Here is an 18,436-nt window from a genome sequence, read left to right on the forward strand (position 1 = left end):
CTCGAAGATTCTCCTACTTTCCTCGTGAGAGTAGGCAACATGCACGAATGTTGAATCTGTCGTTGGAGAGTTGAAATTCGTCAAAAGATGTGTGGGTGCTTCTGGCATGTTGGACATATGGGAGATGTAGTCATCTTGGAGTGTCAATGCATGGGGCGTCGAAGATTCATGGGTGCCAATTGTCACTGGAAACATGGTGACATCGGACTTGTTGCCATTGGTCGTCGTCGCTGGACATAGTGCAAGAATTAAGAGTGAAAATTAAGGGTAAGAGAGATCTTTTGAGTGCGAAAAAAAAATTTATGGGCTAAATGTGGTATTTGTAGATGATAATAGAAGATATTTGGAGATAAATATTAAAAAGATAAATATATGTATGTTATGTGTGTAAAATGCATTTGATTTTGCATATTAATTAAGAAGTGAATTAAGCACAATTGTCTTTTCATGTGCCTTAGTCTACTGAGGTTGTAATGTACAATCACATGGTATTGATTGTAATCTGTCCATTGTTTGTAGACCTAATTGTCTTTTAATTATTGCTAAATGCTAATAGACATCTACCACTTTCGTAAGCATTTTTGTTTTTGTCCCATTAGCCTTTTGCTACACATATTCGCACAGTGTGTGTTCAGTTTAGAAAAACAGATAGACGAGATATATCACATTAATATTTGAAGAAAAGGGATATGAGGGATATTAAATATGAAAAAGAAAGGTAATTTTCGATCAAGACGTATTGTCTCTTTGATATACATCACATTAACAAGTTGTATACAATAATAACACAACAAATCATATACATATTGTTTTCGGAGATGTTGACATTTACATAGTGCAAAGAAAATGAAATGATCATTTTCGTAAGTAATAAGAAAATGTGAGTATAATATCTTTATCTTTTCTAAAGGTGGTATAATTCTAAATATATACTCCAATAGATTCAAATATGAGATGTTTGCAAATATAAGTAGTGCCTTTTATTAGATCCAAAGCCCACTTGAGGGTTGAGAAGTTATTTTGGATGAATGATGGTACATATATTTTGTTATGAGATGGATAGCCACAAGCTTTTAGGATGATGATTGATTGTAACATTTCAACCCCCACAAACTTGCAATTATAACTATGCAACAAATAGAGTGTTATGATTCTGTTTTTGTGTGACTGGACAGGGTAAGAGATGCAATAACTTTGTCCATTACCATAACTTCTGTAGTAGTCCTTTATAAATTTGAGACCATGGAGTATAACTCTCTCTCTACCTTTTCTTTTCATCTTATCCGCACATCTCATTTCACATTTTTTTTCATAATAAGCAAAATGCTTAAACCATTAAAATAAGAAACCAATAAACTAAATAAGTAAAATGACGACAAAAAGAAGCCATAAGGGAGATATCTCCAATATCAAACTAAGACCACAAGCAAGGTCCACAACATAAACCTCAACACCAACCTTATAGTTGATGACTTACTTGGATATTTCTCTCAAATATTAGGACGTACATTTTTCATGAAACGGATATAATTTGAGGTTTAATATTATATTATTCCTATAAGTTTTTGTTGTATTTTGTTCTTGAAAAAATAGTCCATGCCAAGGAGTTATACTGCCTAAATTCAAATGAAGATGATCCATTTCTCGAATAACACAAGATTTTATGTAGTGTTGTTTTATACACATATAGTAGTATTATATTATGGACAAAATAAAAGTAGATACTTAGTAGTAGTATTTTTTTTATAAATGATCGACAAAAAAAGACAAATATATAGGTCATCTTCATTGGTATAGATAATATACCATGCATTGTATTTTCAATATATTATGCGTTATAATATACTTCATTTGGTGTATGCAAAATCTCACGAAAGTGAACTAAATAGTATTGTCAGTTGTGCAATAGGGGTGCTGGATAACTAACAAATTTGTGATCTTGTTAACACCAAACATTTTTTGGAATTTTTAACTTTAATTGATGTTGATGTTGATGTTGATGTTATGTAATAAATGTACAGATTTTTTTCACCAACTTAGGTTTTTTTTAAATCTCATTAACTTAGGGTTCTTTTCTAAAGAATATAATGCATGAGCATGGATTGGTTAAAATAGAAACACTTCTTACTCAAGGATTGGTTAAAATAGAAACACTTCTTACCTTGTGAACGTGACAACATTGCACTAAACATATAAAGATTACTGCATTCGCACTACTGGTTTTAATTGCATTAAAAAGAAAATTTTATTGCACCTGAGATTCAAACTCGTGAACGATTTTCATTCATTTACAAGATGTAAACACGGGTGATGTTTGAGATCCAAGAATTAAAAATGGTTTTCGTGATTAAAAAAAGGTAGTATTTTTTAACAACATGAGTTTACTTAAACATGTGGAATAGTTTTAACTAATGTTATTAATACACTTTATATAGTTTAAGTACGATGTAAAGGTCTAATAATTATAAATACTCATATAAATTAACTAGTAGTATTTGTTTAGTAAAAATGAGTGGGGATCATGTATTGTGTTTGGAGAGTGGTCACGGAAGTCCTTATGCAGCATTGGCCCATTATTGTGAATTAGATCGGCCCAATTTGTTCTAAGTTGTATTCAATTAATTAATTTGAATATCGGTTTTCTCTATTTTTTTTTCTATTTTCATCAGATTCTTGTCAATTTAATCTTCTTTAGACACCCAGCGTAGAAAGGGGAAAGAAACTTGATCGCTTATTACCAGTTTTCCATTCTTCAGTAAAAGAGAAGGAGAATATGCCTCTCCCAACTCAACAATTCCCTTTTTTCATTTCTTATTACTAAACTTTCTATTATGTTATCAAGAATATCAACAAATAATTGTGTTAAATGAACATGGTATTATATTTTTGAAATCAATCCCTAGCCATGCTTTTCTGCATTGGACCCATTCTATAATCTAAATGTTTGATGAGCTTTTCTTCTACCTTTTCCCATCCCACATGATTTTGTAAGTGTTTGCTTATTGTGATAAATCTCTTAGGCAATTGACCACATCATAGGCAAGTTTAAGGGACTCCTAACCATATCATATTTTATAATATGGTCATTATCCTTGAAGATAATTAAATGAATGTGGCCTTTGCTTTTGAAATAAACTAGATTTAAACCCCTAGCTAACTCTAGATTCATTGTTCCATAAAAGAAGATTGGACATAAATAAACTTTGGTTTGATAAACTAAAAACTGTATGACTAGACATGGATTGATGACTTTGGAGTTCAATCTCATGTCCTTGGAATTGTTTGGAACACTTCAATAAGAGTTAGTTTTTTTTTCTATTTAAAAGATGAATCAGTTTTGGGGTTATCATGAGTTTGGTTGGCATAGGATTATTTGGCTTTCGAGAATAAACTAAAATTGATACTAATATATTAGTGGATAAAAAAATTACACATAAAAGTGGCACTTATATGAGTACATGAAATAGCATGCATGAGAGCATATGTTACTTTATGTTCGTTCCCACATTTGATGTTTAGTTTTGCTAAAGTATATATGAAAATAAAAATGACTTTTTTAGTTGGGGCATCTAATTTATTTTCCACAATTAATTTTGGTAATGTATGAAACTTATAGGTATTTAATAATTAATTTACTGGCTGTTGATAATTATGGTTAAATTTTCTAAAGACCGAATAAGCTTCATCTAACCAGGTAGTAATATTTAGTGCTCTCCTTTCCCAATGTTTATAAACATTCATATAATTATCAATATATTAGTAGTTGTTGTATCAATGTATCTGTTGTGGGATAACGATAAAGTCATGATTCCTAGTGGTGGGATCATTAAGAAGCTTACTTATATAATAAGATGGATAATTCATACTCCCTCCGTCCCGCACTACTCGCACTTATTTCCTTTTTGGGCGTCCCAAGTTACTTGCACTCTTTCCATTTTTAGTAAAAAATTTCACCTACAGCCGTCATTTTTTACTTTCCTATACACTCATTCCTTAATCTCCGGGCCGAAAAGTAAATGAGCGAGTAGCCCGGGACGGAGGGAGTATTTTTAATTCTGCAGTATGTGGGGCTTAAAAAGTAGGCCCTGGAATCTTGGGGCTTTAAACCAGCTTTGTTAAATTGTCGTGACATGATTTCTGTAGTATTAGATAAACAATATTGGGCCAGGATTTGGCAGCAGCTTTGCCACTTTCCAATTGTTAATCTTTATATAATTAATACCAAGATTATAGCATCACTACAACATCTTATACTTAACCTGTTTTACTTTGAAATAACTTTTGTCTCAGCATTCTATTATAGAGATGAACTAGCATATAATTATTGGATTCTTTTCACCATTTTTGATAAAACAGGGACAAGGTCTAGTGCTCGCGCCATAACGCCAGGCGAGCGAAACAACGAGCAAGACACAAAAAAAAGTTTCACCTACTCTATTAAAAGTTATAACCAAAAGATACCCATAAAACAAAACTGAGCAAAAATAAGTCGTAAAACCACACATTTTGAAGACACCGCTAAGCACAACAAGGCAACAAACCAAACCAGCAAGAGGACCTCAAGCAGCTAGCTAAGAGATCAGGTGGAGCAAAGTAACATAACAAGGTATCAACTTGGCTAGTGGTGGTGAAAATGAGATTTGGGGTGTTGAAAATGAGAAGGAGTACTAGTTATTTTTCAATCTATGTATGAATTAATGATCCAGTTAGATATTGGTGGTGAAAATGACAAACTAAATAATTTAGATAGCTAGAAAAAGATAGTGTCCCCTATCTAACATGGAATAAGGAATCAGGAATTAGGGAGCTATGAGTTGAGTTGATATAATAGAATTGTAAACGGATGGAGCCCTTCTACACATGACATGACATGACATGAGTTGCAAAGGGGCATCTAAGTCCAAAAGCATCTGCTTTTCAAACATTATAATTTATCTTAATTAATTATAGTATATCACTAATTAACTACTTATATATCTTCCCCTACTTTTCAATAATTATTAGTTGGGCATTATTTGGATTAGGAAGTTAGTCATCTACAATGGAATATTATGACTTCACCTGAGTAAATTAAGCTTTGAACCTTCGTTTAATCAACTATTTATATAAATAGTTTGGTACAAATAACTAGCATATGTTTGTTCTGTCACTGTCATTTCTATTTTGTATTTTGTATTTCTAATATCCAAAAAATAAATTCTTTATGTTTCGTTTACATGCAGATTCAGTATATCCTATTATTTGAAAGCCAACTTGGGAGCATGTAAAAGTGTTGAGATATTCCATGTCATTGAATATAGGTATTTAGCAAGTTAGGCGAATCACACAAAGCTTCAGTATTACTTTTGAAATTCTGTAAATATCCAAATTAACAATGCTGATTAAGTAGTTGCATGTCAATTAACCCCATAATGTATCTAGAGTGCTTTATTCGTTATAAACTTGCTCTTATTGTGACAATGATAAATTATATAATTAGGCATAAATATTATCTAAATCAGAAGTCAGAACCATCAAGATACCGAACATTTCGATCCGGAAAGAGATTGTTGAAAAAAGAAATAAATTTAAACAACAAAATTGACTAAAAAGGAAAGCGAGGGAAATCAAATAAATTATCATCAAATAAAAAAAAACAAAGATATTTTGGATTATTGATATTTTTAAGTTGCATTTTTTTTTCCTGGCGGTTTCTATTCTTCTTTCAATCTTCTCTCGCTATAACTTCCCCGCCGATTCTCTCCTTCTCTGCTCCCATCTTCAACCAAGATTGTTCTCTGCAATCTCTCCTCACATGTTAACAATCCAGCACTTAATGGTGGAAAGAATTGGGAATCTCGTGAATACATGTACAGAACAGCATGCATTGCATTCTAATTTTTGAAAGTTGAAGAAACACACTCTTTTTAATGGCGGATGGAATGTTGCGAATCAACGCTGCAGCGGCAGAGGAGGACGCGCTAGGCATGAGTCCCAACGACATGGATTTGGCCTCAAGAAAAGCAGAAGAAGCTTGTATGATGATAAGCCCTTTCCACCATTCTTAATCATGTTAATTAATTGTTTGTAATCGGCCATTTCAATACTGATGTTGATCCATGTATTGTGCATTGATGATCGTTAACAATTCTGTTTTTGGTTGTTGATTGAATGTCAATTTCAATTGCTGCCCTCATTGTTGATTGAGAGACATTGTGTTGCAGCATTGAGAAGATATGATGCGGCCGCCTGGTTGAGGAAGATGGTAGGTGTGCTCACAGCAAGGGATTTGTCTGGTCAGCCATCCGAGGAAGATTTTCGACTTGCTTTGCGAAGTGGTATTATACTTTGCAATGCATTAAACATGATTCAGCCAGGCGCCGTGCCTAAAGTAGGTCTTATCTTGATCTTTCTTGTTGTATTGTATTATTGGATGTTGCAATTTGATTGCTGGGATTGCATCTAGGTAGCCGAGGCACCTTCAGGTAGTGCGATTGTTCCGGATGGGGCTGTTTCGGCCTTTCAATATTTCGAGAATGTTAGGAACTTTCTTAATTCTGCAGAGGAAATAGGGATCCCAGTTTTTGAAGCTTCTGATCTGGAACAGGTGTTTAGTTGTTTTACTTTTCAGTTAGTTTTTTCACCAATAGAAAGGTCCATATGTAGATAACAATGATCTGATTGAACTTCTGCAATGTGTGACAATTATATTAGGGAGGGAAGAGTTCTAGAATTGTGAATTGTGTGCTGGCCCTCAAGTCTTACTGTGAATGGAAGGAAGGAGGTGGCAAAGGAGTGTGGAAATTTACTGGAACTTGGAAGCCTCATTCAGCATCCAAGAAATTTGTCAAAAAGAGTTCTGCTCAATTTGCGAATTCACTCTCGAGGACCTCATCCATTGTTGAGCAGAACAGTCAGGACTTCAATGAAATGGTTTGTATGCTTACTGCTCGAAATATGTATCACCTTAGCTTTTTTTAATGGAGCAGAAGTGATACCGTGCATTGATTTTCAGGGTACACCTGATGCCTTGCACTTATTTGTCCGCGAGCTTCTTTCTGGTAAGAAGCAAGAAGATGTCCCTCTGGTAAATGCTACTGAAAACTTTTTGATCAAAATGTTTATCACTCATTGCAAAATGTATTGTCTTTCCATTCTTTCTGTCATCAGCATTTGCTTTCTGGTATTGTAGATAGCATTTTTCTACTTCTGAGAAACTCAAGGAGTTTGTTTTTGCAGATTGTTGGGAGTATGCTAAGCAAAGTTATGGAACAATTTGAACAGCAGTTAGCAAGACAAAATGAGCAGGTGGGACTGATGATTGTATTCAATCAAAGCTTACTCCTGCTGGTTACTGTTTGATAGATTCACAATGCTTATGCACAGGCAATAGAGTAACTCGACTTAGTTAAAATGATTTCTATAAAAGGGATGAACTAAGTTCTAAGTAATCTGCATTTGTTGGTACAATAGGCTGGAGCAAGTTTGAGATGTGTGGATGTCCCAAGTTCTGACGAGCATCAAGTTGTCGAGGTCTGATGGATTGTTTCATCTCTATGTTTTTTAACTTATCTTAAGCTCAATTCAGTATCTTGGTACAACAGATTGGAACAAATTCAAGAGACACAGATGTTCCAAGTTCCTACGCGACTTGTGAGGTAAAGGTCTAATTAGATTCTGCATCTCGGTGATTTGTGTATTACAAACCTCAAACTAAAAGGGCTAATTTTTCTTGATTTTACGCAAGGTGTCAAACATTATGAAAGATAAAAGTTGGTCCAAGAATGATTTGCGTGATGGCAATCCAAAACGACATGGTTCCAAGCGTCATGACTTGGTTGAATACTATCAAAAAAGCGTACAGGTCCTTCAAACAAGAGATTGGATGCTGTAAACAACTCCCACTCTCCACTTTGACCCTTTTAAAAACATATATTTCATTTTATAGGAACTCAAAAGTACACTTCACTCGACAAAGGAAGACCTGCATTTTCTACACATGAAGTATCAAGAAGAAATCCAATATTTAGGTATCTATTTGTTACTATATGCTAAACCAAACCCTCCATTAGAGAAAACAGAAAGTGAGAAGTTAATCTTATTTGATGATAGGTAAACACTTGAATGGTCTTGCTGGTGCGGCTTCTCGATACCAGAAGGTTCTTGAGGAGAATTGCAAACTTTATAATCAAGTGCAGGACCTCAAAGGTAAGCTTCTATTGGTTTCAATATTACTGGAGCAGTGTCCATGCAATGTGATGGTGGAATTTTGACAGGAAATATAAGGGTATATTGCCGAATACGACCTTTTTTGCCGGGACAGCTACCTGGTTTGAGCACTGCAGAAGCTCTGGATAGCCAGACTATCTCAATAATCACTCCTGCAAAAAATGGCAAGGGAAAGAAGTTATTCACTTTCAACAAAGTTTTCGGTCCATCTGCCAGCCAAGGTATGTGATTAATCTCTGATTCATATACTTCTTCTCATAAGTACTAATTTTACTTGATTCTGCAGAAGGAATATTTTCGGATACACAGCCGCTGATTCGTTCTGTGCTTGACGGGTATAATGTTTGCATATTTGCTTATGGCCAAACTGGTTCTGGAAAAACATATACTATGGTAAGAGATAAATTATGTTGGTTAAAAATCTTTCAGAAGGTGATTCTGTTTAATTCATATTTTACTTTAATCTGCAGACTGGCCCTAAGGAACTTACACCCGAAAGCTTAGGTGTAAATTACCGAGCTCTGAGTGATTTGTTTGCCATCTCTAAGCAGAGAAAAGACAGCATGTCGTATGATGTCTCTGTTCAGATGATAGAAATCTACAATGAGCAAGTTCGAGACCTCCTCGTCTCTGATGGTGTCAAAGAAAAATATCCTTGGAGAAAGTGCTTCTTTTCATAGCTTTGTGATGATATTATTGCATACTTTGTGAGCTCATGTTTTTGTCTTTAACTCCGTTAGTACATTAGAAATCCGCAACAGCTCCCAGAATGGTATCAACCTACCAAATACAAATATTGTGCCTGTTTCATCGATATCTGATGTCATCGAGCTGATGAACATTGGGCTTAAAAATCGCGCAGTTGGTTCCACTCCAATGAATGACCGAAGTAGTCGCTCTCACAGGCACAATTTCTTACTCTCTTTTCTTGATTCTGTTTTCCATTATTTTGATAATGTGTTAAACTTACCTTCAATCTATGCATGCGTCTGCAGTTGCATGACTGTTCATGTTCAAGGAAGAAATCTGACATCTGGCTCGATTACTCGTGGTAGTATGCATCTGGTTGACCTGGCAGGAAGCGAACGAGCTGATAAAACTGGTGTGGCTGGTGACAGGTTGACGGAGGCTCAACATATTAATCATTCCCTATCTGCTTTAGGTGACGTGATAGCCTCTCTTGCCCAAAAGCAATCGCATGTACCTTACAGAAACAGTAAGCTCACGCAACTGCTTCAAGATTCCCTAGGTAAGACTAAGACAGCATCCGTGGCCAGTCTACATTGTTACTCTCTCATAGCTCTTATTGATATCTGAATCATTCATGTTTCTGTAGGGGGTCAGTCAAAAACTCTAATGTTCATTCACATCAGCCCTGAACCCGACGCTCTCGGAGAAACAGTTAGCACATTAAAGTTTGCTGAACGTGTGTCTACTGTCGAGCTTGGTGCTGCTCGAGCAAACAAAGATAGTCCGGATGTCAGAGAACTAAAAGAACAGGTTTGACACCTTTCCTTTTCCACTTGTTACGTGCTTTGATGACATAACGCCTTAATCCATCATTAGTGTCCAACTACATTCAGATAGCTAATCTTGAAGCGGCCTTGTTTCGGAAAGAGAGTGGATCCATGAATGGATCTGTTACGTCTTCTCCAGCGCCATCTTTGCAAAGTATAGGAGATGTTAGTAAGGGAGAGGTAGGAAATTCAGACCATGAAACAATCTTTGGAAGCTTTTCTTAGCAGTTGTTTTACGTTTCTGCATTGTCCACAGCAGGGACAGACCGAGTCCCTAGCAGTATCCAGAAGGCAAAGCTTTGATGGTGTGGACTTTATGGCTTCTCCCATCAGTGTGGTGTCAACAGAAGATGAAAGAAGCATCACTGGGGATTGGGTTGATAAGGTTATGGTGAAGAGGCACCTAGGTGAAGATGGCGGTCATTCACCAGATATAGTGTATCAGATTAGTAGATGTGATACTTCCAAGGTATATCCGGAACAGTCTTTCAGTAAAATTGCAACTCTAAGACGAGACGACCGTTCAGGTAGGATTCAATTTGGGGGTGCAGAGGCCAGTGATGAATTAGAATACAAAGAAGTAGAAGCTAGTGATGAATCAGATTACCAATGCCAAACAAATGGTGCTAAGCAAAAAGGAGGGGGAGGAACAAAAGCCAAGAAACCTACTCCAAATCAAAGGCAGATGAAAAGCCCAGAAATAAGGTAAATGTGGATACTGATCAACTTAAAATGCTCAAGTTTAAGATACAGCACAGCAAGTTGATATCAAAGCATGGACGCTTATGTTTTTACTCTTTGTAACTTGTAGGAGCCTGATTCCCCAACCACCAACGAGGAAAGTCGGGAATGGATCTCATTCACCATTGAATAAAAATGGAAAGAAACCAGCTACGGTTGATGGGAGGCGAAAGCCGACCTCCACGGGTGGGAAGTGATATCTTGCACAGGATGCATCTGTGTTTTTCTCTTTAGATATGCATTCATGGATTGGAGTGTGTTCACAGAAATGGCAATGCCAATGCCAATGCTTCTCATTATCATATGTTCTTGTTTTCCATTTTGCAGTGGTGATTCTTAGGCTTTCTGTTTTGTTTACTTTTTTAAAATCCCACAGATGTGTGTTGGCGTTGTATACAAGGGTTTGATTTTTGTTCTCTTTGTATATTTTTTTCTTTCTTTTTTGTAAATGTAATTCTTTCACTGTACAAGAAGAGAGAAGCATGGCATATTGAAAGAAGTATATATACACTTATTTGCAGTGCCTTTCTCCAATTATTACATTCATTCCAATCTTAGGTGCACTGATAAGATTAAACATTTTTATCAACTGTGGAATCTATATGTGACGACGAAAATTGGACAAGAATTGAGGGAAGATGAAATGTTGTTGCTTTGTTTCACATTTGCTGCAAATGTTATTTGAGTTAGTGTTGAAGAAAATAAATGTTAAACTGATTACCTGTAAGATATTAGCTATAAAAACTTTAATTATCACTTGAAAGATTTTGGCTTTACAACTCAATGTTTCTCCTATTTAATCATTCTTTTTCAAGATAAAACGGTATATTTTGCTCTAAGTTTTTCAGTTGGATGGAAATGATTGGAAATGCGTTATCTTGCCAATTAAACTGCACTTTATCTTTAGTTTCCTACCCATGAATATCAGTGGTTGAAAAAGAATAATCAACATTCAACAATATAGTGACGCAGATTGAGTAAAAGGAGAGATACTTCTAAAAACAAAAAGGAGATTTTTATATGGGCAGAAGGAATATTAATTGGTGAATAGATTACCGCATTTAGTTAGCAACATTATTTTTAGGTGTATTTGGTTTTGAATAGGTCACATATATGAGTAGATGCAATTTAATATGGGTAACAGCTAGGGATGTCAATCGGGTCGGCCCTACTCGGGTTGCGGGTCAATCAGGTTGTGAATTCTTTCGGGTTGTAAAAGTTCAACCCTAACCCTAAAAGCTCGGGTTTCAGGCTAGCCCAGCGGGTTAATCGGGTTGCTACGGATAAAATTGAAATGTGATCAATCCAATAAATAATTATTAAAATTAGTTATATTCATAAAATGTAAAATATTTAATTATGATAAATTTGAGATATATGGTCAAACTCAATCATAAACATAATCAAATACTAATATTTGAGATATTTCGTGAAATTTTAATGCATGTTTTAAAAATGTAAATATTTTTTAAGTGAATTTCAAGTTTTTAATTTATTTATCAATTATTATATTAATAAAAATTCAATATATAATTTGTATATTTAATATATTTTTGAAAGTTATTTTTTAGTTATCTATATTATAAAATTAATCAATGAAGTGTCGAATTAGGAGTAAAAAATAGAATAATAGAAATTTTATCGGGTTTTCGGGCCAGCCAATCGGGTTTTCGGGTCTAGCCCTAACGGGTCGCAGGTTAATCGGGTGCGGGCTAATAAGGTTTTAATTTTATCATGTTAGAAATTTCCAACCCTAACCTTGTAAATTTGGCGGACTATTCGGTTCAGCCCACGAGTTGCGGGCTACATTGACATCCCTAGTAACAGCGGTTCTTCCTTCCATAAAAGAACAATAATTTATTTTTGAAATAATTGTTTTGTAAAGGGATTTTTTGTTATAAGCAAATTGTCTTTTTTTTCTTATACAAAATCTGCTAAATTTGCGTTCGTATTGTTGAAATTACTTTTTCAAAGGCATTGTTTTTTTGAGTATAAGAAATAAAATAAAATAAAATAAAATAAAATAAAATAAAATAAAATAAAATAAAATAAAATAAAAAGGCTATTAATCGGCTTTTGTAAATCAATCGGGATCCCGGTCGTTGCCCGAAGCGCGCTCCTCTCTCTCTCTAGATTTTGATATTCCGATCAAATTAATTCCTGTAAATCATAGAGTTAAAATTCCTTGATGATGAATCCGCGAAATTCTGATGATGATAAATGCAAGTAAAAATACGGATCACGACACAGAGATTTTACGTGGTTCGATTTACTGAGGTAAATCTACGTCCACGGGAAGAAAAGAGGGCAGAGTTGTATTGCTTGATCTGTTTTCTACAGCTTACAAATACAGACTTGCTATTTGATATTTTTATCTCTAGAGAGCGAGAGAGAGAGAGAGTCTCTCCAATCTATTTGATCTAAGTTCTATTTATACATCGAACTAAGATCGTGGCTTGCATCACCACTAATGATGGTTGTGGATGTCGTGGAGGTCATGCGATCCTGCATGGGCCCACTATCCTGCATGAGTTAATGACTGCTTGACACCACTAAATAGATCGTGGGTGTAGTGGAGATCGTGGAGGTTCTGACATGAGTTGACTATCTCCCAGTTCGGTCAAATACTGAGACCGAACTGCTAAACTATTGTCGAGCAGCTTTTGCCGGTCTGAGAGTAGAGCTTGATTGGTCGGCTTTTACCGAGCTGTAGGCTGGGGCCGAACTCTTTGGTAATGCCGAACTGATTGGTTGGCTTTTACCGAGCTGTAGGCTGGGGCCGAACTCTTTGGTAATGCCGATCTGATACTCTTCCTTGGGCTTTGGGCTGATGGGCCGTCACTGCTGTTGGGCTTGTTTAGTCCGTACTCCATCACTACCCCCCCCGAAAAGCGAAGTGAATTACTTCGGCGAAGCGAGTCACTTCGGCATTCTGGATAAAGGTACGGGGTAAGTTGATGTTTGTCTTTGGTCTGATGAAATAAACATCTTTGACCGGACTCGTCTTTGGTCTGATGAAATAAACATCTTTGACCAGACTCTTCTTTGGTCTGATGAAATAAACATCTTTGACCGGACTCGTCTTTGGTCTGATGAAATAAACATCTTTGACCGGACTCGTCTTTGGTCTGATGAAATAAACATCTTTGACCGGACTCGTCTTTGGTCTGATGAAATAAACATCTTTGACCGGACTCGTCTTTGGTCTGATGAAATAAACATCTTTGACCGGACTCGTCTTTGGTCTGATGAAATAAACATCTTTGACCGGACTCGTCTTTGGTCGGATGAAATAAACATCTTTGACCGGACTCGTCTTTGGTCGGATGAAATAAACATCTTTGACCGGACTCGTCTTTGGTCTGATGAAATAAACATCTTTGACCGGACTCGTCTTTGGTCGGATGAAATAAACATCTTTGACCGGACTCGTCTTTGGTCGGATGAAATAAACATCTTTGACCGGACTCGTCTTTGGTCTGATGAAATAAACATCTTTGACCGGACTCGTCTTTGGTCTGATGAAATAAACATCTTTGACCGGACTCGTCTTTGGTCTGATGAAATAAACATCTTTGACCGGACTAAGCTTGTGTCCTAATTTGGCGAGTTTTATCGCTTGGATCGGACTTTCCCTTGTCCTAATTCGGGGATCGGACTTTCCCTTGTCCTAATTCGGCGAATTTTATCGCGTGGATCGGACTTTCCCTTGTCCTAATTCAGGCAAGTTTTATCGCGTGAATCGGACTTTTGTTGCAGTTCGTTTCAGACGACGTGCTTGATTCTTAAGCTGAATTGTGGTCTTGTATCCTCTTTAGAAGCTTGGACTTCACAATCGTTGACTTATTGCAGTTCGTTTTAGACGAACTGCTTGTTTAAGCTGAATTGTGGTCTTGTATCCTCTTTAGAAGCTTGGACTTCACAATCGTTGGCTTATTGCAGTTCGTTTCAGACGAACTGACATCTCTTCGGTACGGAGGAGATGGAGTTCTCCTGTGGTTCCGGTACCGAGGAGGAACAGGAACATGTCGGGGTTGAGGATTCTTCTTTCCGGAAGACACGGCACTACTGCGGTAGTGACTTTCATGTCTGGAGGAGGAAGGAGAATCCACCCTTTTCGTCTTCGGCTCTTGGCTCTTTTGCAGGAAGGCTAAGAACTCATCCTGCTTCTCAGCCAAGAACAGCTTGACAGCCTCATTCAAATCAGGCTGCTGGGAAGACTCGGTGTGTGGACCTTTTGAGCGGCTTGTTCCTTCTCCGTGAGAACTGGAAGTAGATTTTTCACGAGGCTGCTTTCCAGGCCTATGGGCTGCTGGATTAGCTTCCTCATGGTTATCACGGACGGAGGCACGGGTGTTATGTGATCTGGTATGCATTTTTTGGTAGAAGAGGATCAAAAACTCGCTTTATCACAAATTTGGTTCTCTGTTTCCCACAGACGGCGCCAGTGATGAATCCGCGAAATTCTGATGATGATAAATGCAAGTAAAAATACGGATCACGACACAGAGATTTTACGTGGTTCGATTTACTGAGGTAAATCTACGTCCACGGGAAGAAAAGAGGGCAGAGTTGTATTGCTTGATCTGTTTTCTACAGCTTACAAATACAGACTTGCTATTTGATATTTTTATCTCTAGAGAGCGAGAGAGAGAGAGAGTCTCTCCAATCTATTTGATCTAAGTTCTATTTATACATCGAACTAAGATCGTGGCTTGCATCACCACTAATGATGGTTGTGGATGTCGTGGAGGTCATGCGATCCTGCATGGGCCCACTATCCTGCATGAGTTAATGACTGCTTGACACCACTAAATAGATCGTGGGTGTAGTGGAGATCGTGGAGGTTCTGACATGAGTTGACTATCTCCCAGTTCGGTCAAATACTGAGACCGAACTGCTGAACTATTGTCGAGCAGCTTTTGCCGGTCTGAGAGTAGAGCTTGATTGGTCGGCTTTTACCGAGCTGTAGGCTGGGGCCGAACTCTTTGGTAATGCCGAACTGATTGGTTGGCTTTTACCGAGCTGTAGGCTGGGGCCGAACTCTTTGGTAATGCCGATCTGATACTCTTCCTTGGGCTTTGGGCTGATGGGCCGTCACTGCTGTTGGGCTTGTTTAGTCCGTACTCCATCACTTGATTTCTCTCTCCGTGGCTTTCAGCACTACACCTGCGGCGATCTACTGCAGTTTACCTCATCGCCCTCTGCGCTGTAAGCTTCTCGATTTGATTCCTTTTTTTCTTTTCTTTTTTTGTTAAATAATGCTCTTTTTCAGTTCTGTACAGCTCTTAAGCTGCATTTCTGTTTAATGCTGGTAAATGTATGTGAAAACATAAAAATCTATGCAATTTGGGGCCACATGCACGCTAGTTGCTCCCTTTTTCCGGAAATTCTTCGCATTTTTGGGGTTTATTTTTTAAATAAAATCAATTTTAGTAATGGGCAATCTGCATCCTTTTGGTAGTCGGAGCTAAATGCGGATTACCGAACACGTTGTTTACTTTTTTCATTTTATTTTGTTACTTGTTTTCTAGTGAAATTGTTTATTTGTTTTAGTATTTGTGTGATTTAAAACTCTCTCTCTTTTTCTCTCTCACGTTGCTTATGATAAACTTCAGGCGTGGTCATTATTTTTCTGGTTGCAGATTACGTGGATAAAATTGGGTTTCTGTTCAATCGATTTTCCTGAACTTTATGTGAATGAACTGGAGAATGTCCTCTAATTTAGGCTGTGGTTGGGGTTCGAGCCTTGGAGAATGAGAACTGCAATGTGTTGAAAACCTGATATATGCCACATTGAAGTATTACCAAAATGAGGCACAAACAACAGCTGGTTCCACTTGGGACTTTGATTGGTCGCGAGTTGAGAAATGACAAGTTGGAGAATCCGGCAGTGAAGTATGGTCAGGCTGCTCTGGCTAAGAAAGGAGAGGACTATTTTCTCATTAAGCTTGATTGTCAAAGAGTTCCGGGGGATACAGCAACTTCTTTTTCAGTATTTGCAGTATGTGTTAACTTTCAGCTGTTTGAAATTGATATCTGGTTTATAACAGTTCCGTTGATGTATTTTCTGAATTTCTATTTCTTTGTAGATTTTTGATGGGCATAACGGAATATCAGCTGCTATTTTCACCAAAGAGAATTTACTGAACAATGTATTATGCGCTATTCCCCCAGCACTTGGGAGGGAAGAGTGGCTCCAAGCCCTTCCCAGGGCATTGGTGGCGGGATTTGTGAAAACAGACATAGAGTTTCAGCAGCGAGGCACGTATATATCATGGTCTCAGAATTGATTTTATTGTGACAGACACTTTACTTTTGTTTAATGTGTCTTCTGGGATCACTACAACTGGCAGGTGAGACATCTGGAACTACTGTGACATTTGTCGTTATTGATGGTTGGACTGTGACTGTTGCATCTGTTGGAGATTCTCGGTGCATATTGGACACCCAAGGAGGGGTCGTATCTCTTTTGACGGTTGACCATCGACTAGAAGAGAATGTTGAGGAACGGGAGCGTATAACTGCAAGTGGGGCTGCTGTAGCAAGGCTCAATATTTTTGGAGGAAATGAGGTAGTTTGCTTAGTCCCATCTTAGTTTTCTCCTCTCAAATTCAAGTTGTAAGAATATAGTATTAGTGAGGGATTCTTTCTCTTGATCTGGGAAGATTTTGTGATTGGGTATAGGTTGGTCCATTACGTTGCTGGCCTGGCGGATTATGTCTTTCAAGGTCTATTGGTGATACAGACGTTGGGGAGTTTATCATCCCAATTCCTCATGTTAAGCAAGTCAAGGTTCTTATACTGTCATCCTTAACAATGATTGGAAGTCCTACCTCTGTTATACCAAAATGATTTATTTCATAACTATTCTGCGGCTATCAGCTTTCAAATGCTGGAGGGAGACTTATAATTGCCTCTGATGGAATATGGGATGCTTTATCTTCTGATATTGCTGCTCAGTCTTGCCGGGGTTTACCGGCAGAGCTTGCTGCAAAGTTGGTTGTTAAGGTATTTTATCATTTTGTAAACCAGGTATTTGCAAATTGGTCTCTTAGTGTTCTGGTTGAAAATTTTATTTCGTTGCATTTTTTATTTTAGGAAGCCCTCAGGTCAAGAGGCTTGAAGGATGATACAACCTGCTTGGTTGTTGATATTATTCCTTTTGACCCCCCTGTCATGGCCCTACCGCCTAAAAAGAAGCAAAATTTGCTTTATTCACTTATATTTGGGAAAAGATTTCAAAATTCTAGTAAAGGAGCTAACAAGCTATCTGCAGTTGGAGTTGTTGAGGAATTATTTGAGGAGGGTTCTGCAATGCTTGCTGAGAGGTACTTTTAGGTTTATATTCATTTTGAATTTTGCTCCTTTTATGGAGTAATTAAAACTCTTGGTGCTTCCTTTAAACAAGGGTCCTCTTAAACTCCAATCAACTACATGCAGGCTGGGCAAGGACTTTCCTCTGGAGTCGAATACTGGGCTCTTCAGATGTGCGATCTGCCAGGTTGATCAGCTCCCCAGTGAGGGCTTATCCGTTAATTCAGGCCCATTTTTCTCACCTGGATCCAAGCCTTGGGAAGGTCCCTTTCTCTGTGTAAGTTGCCGCAGGAAGAAAGATGCCATGGAAGGGAAGAGGCCTACATCGCCTGCAGTGACTGCATAAATCTGGTAACCTAGCAAATTATTCGTAAATATTTTTCGGTGATACTGTTAACGTGCTCCATTTTCCCTCTGGGAGGATCATTATGTGTGTGTGTGTGTGTGTAAGAAGTGATCTAGTGGTTTGTCCATTATAGGGAGCGCTCCTTTTTTTTGCTGTGGTTCCTATCTGTGTCTGAGCTCGGCTATCTCACTGATGCTCGACCCTAACAGACACAGTAATTCATGAGTATGTAACAACTACCAGTTCTGAGTATGTAAGAGAAATGATGTTTGCAAACGGAAATTATTCATTGGATGTGTTTGCTGTC

At 37.4% G+C, this 18,436-nt stretch overlaps 2 protein-coding genes across 6 annotated transcripts; both read left to right on the top strand.

Moving 5' to 3' along the window:
* Positions 1-5,707: 5,707 nt before the first annotated feature.
* LOC121792411 (kinesin-like protein KIN-14I) lies at positions 5,708-10,980 on the top strand. 2 transcript variants are annotated; one of them, XM_042190337.1, is made up of 20 exons: positions 5,708-6,015; positions 6,204-6,370; positions 6,446-6,586; positions 6,694-6,912; positions 6,995-7,066; positions 7,219-7,287; positions 7,453-7,512; positions 7,584-7,637; positions 7,727-7,843; positions 7,928-8,009; positions 8,092-8,187; positions 8,256-8,429; positions 8,495-8,601; positions 8,679-8,857; positions 8,952-9,113; positions 9,204-9,457; positions 9,545-9,708; positions 9,792-9,905; positions 9,982-10,430; positions 10,537-10,980. In XM_042190337.1, exons 1-20 carry the CDS (start codon positions 5,910-5,912, stop codon positions 10,661-10,663), a joined length of 2,913 nt encoding a protein of 970 aa, XP_042046271.1. In that variant the 5' UTR covers positions 5,708-5,909; the 3' UTR covers positions 10,664-10,980. The 2 variants fall into 2 exon arrangements, with proteins under 2 accessions (XP_042046271.1, XP_042046272.1); XM_042190338.1 differs by having other exon boundaries at positions 9,985-10,430.
* A 4,620-nt stretch (positions 10,981-15,600) lies between these two features.
* Positions 15,601-18,436, top strand: LOC121765398 (probable protein phosphatase 2C 5). 4 transcript variants are annotated; one of them, XM_042161550.1, is made up of 8 exons: positions 15,601-15,677; positions 16,112-16,470; positions 16,559-16,730; positions 16,823-17,040; positions 17,154-17,261; positions 17,352-17,477; positions 17,568-17,797; positions 17,910-18,436. In XM_042161550.1, exons 2-8 carry the CDS (start codon positions 16,279-16,281, stop codon positions 18,127-18,129), a joined length of 1,266 nt encoding a protein of 421 aa, XP_042017484.1. In that variant the 5' UTR covers positions 15,601-15,677; positions 16,112-16,278; the 3' UTR covers positions 18,130-18,436. The 4 variants fall into 4 exon arrangements, with proteins under 4 accessions (XP_042017484.1, XP_042017491.1, XP_042017500.1 ...); XM_042161557.1 differs by having other exon boundaries at positions 15,663-15,677; positions 16,085-16,470; XM_042161566.1 differs by lacking the exon at positions 15,601-15,677 and adding an exon at positions 15,737-15,958.

This window comes from Salvia splendens, chromosome 2, assembly GCF_004379255.2.
Source record: "Salvia splendens isolate huo1 chromosome 2, SspV2, whole genome shotgun sequence".
In the NCBI taxonomy this organism is placed as follows: domain Eukaryota; kingdom Viridiplantae; phylum Streptophyta; class Magnoliopsida; order Lamiales; family Lamiaceae; genus Salvia; species Salvia splendens.

Coding starts and splice junctions, on each gene's coding strand:
- LOC121792411 (XM_042190337.1), top strand. CDS start 5,910: ATGGCGGATGGAATGTTGCGAATCAACGCTGCAGCGGCAGAGGAGGAC. Junction 6,016..6,203: donor AAGAAAAGCAGAAGAAGCTT/GTATGATGATAA, acceptor ATTGTGTTGCAG/CATTGAGAAGATATGATGCG. Junction 10,431..10,536: donor ATGAAAAGCCCAGAAATAAG/GTAAATGTGGAT, acceptor TGTAACTTGTAG/GAGCCTGATTCCCCAACCAC.
- LOC121765398 (XM_042161550.1), top strand. CDS start 16,279: ATGAGGCACAAACAACAGCTGGTTCCACTTGGGACTTTGATTGGTCGC. Junction 16,471..16,558: donor CTTCTTTTTCAGTATTTGCA/GTATGTGTTAAC, acceptor ATTTCTTTGTAG/ATTTTTGATGGGCATAACGG. Junction 17,262..17,351: donor CTCATGTTAAGCAAGTCAAG/GTTCTTATACTG, acceptor TGCGGCTATCAG/CTTTCAAATGCTGGAGGGAG.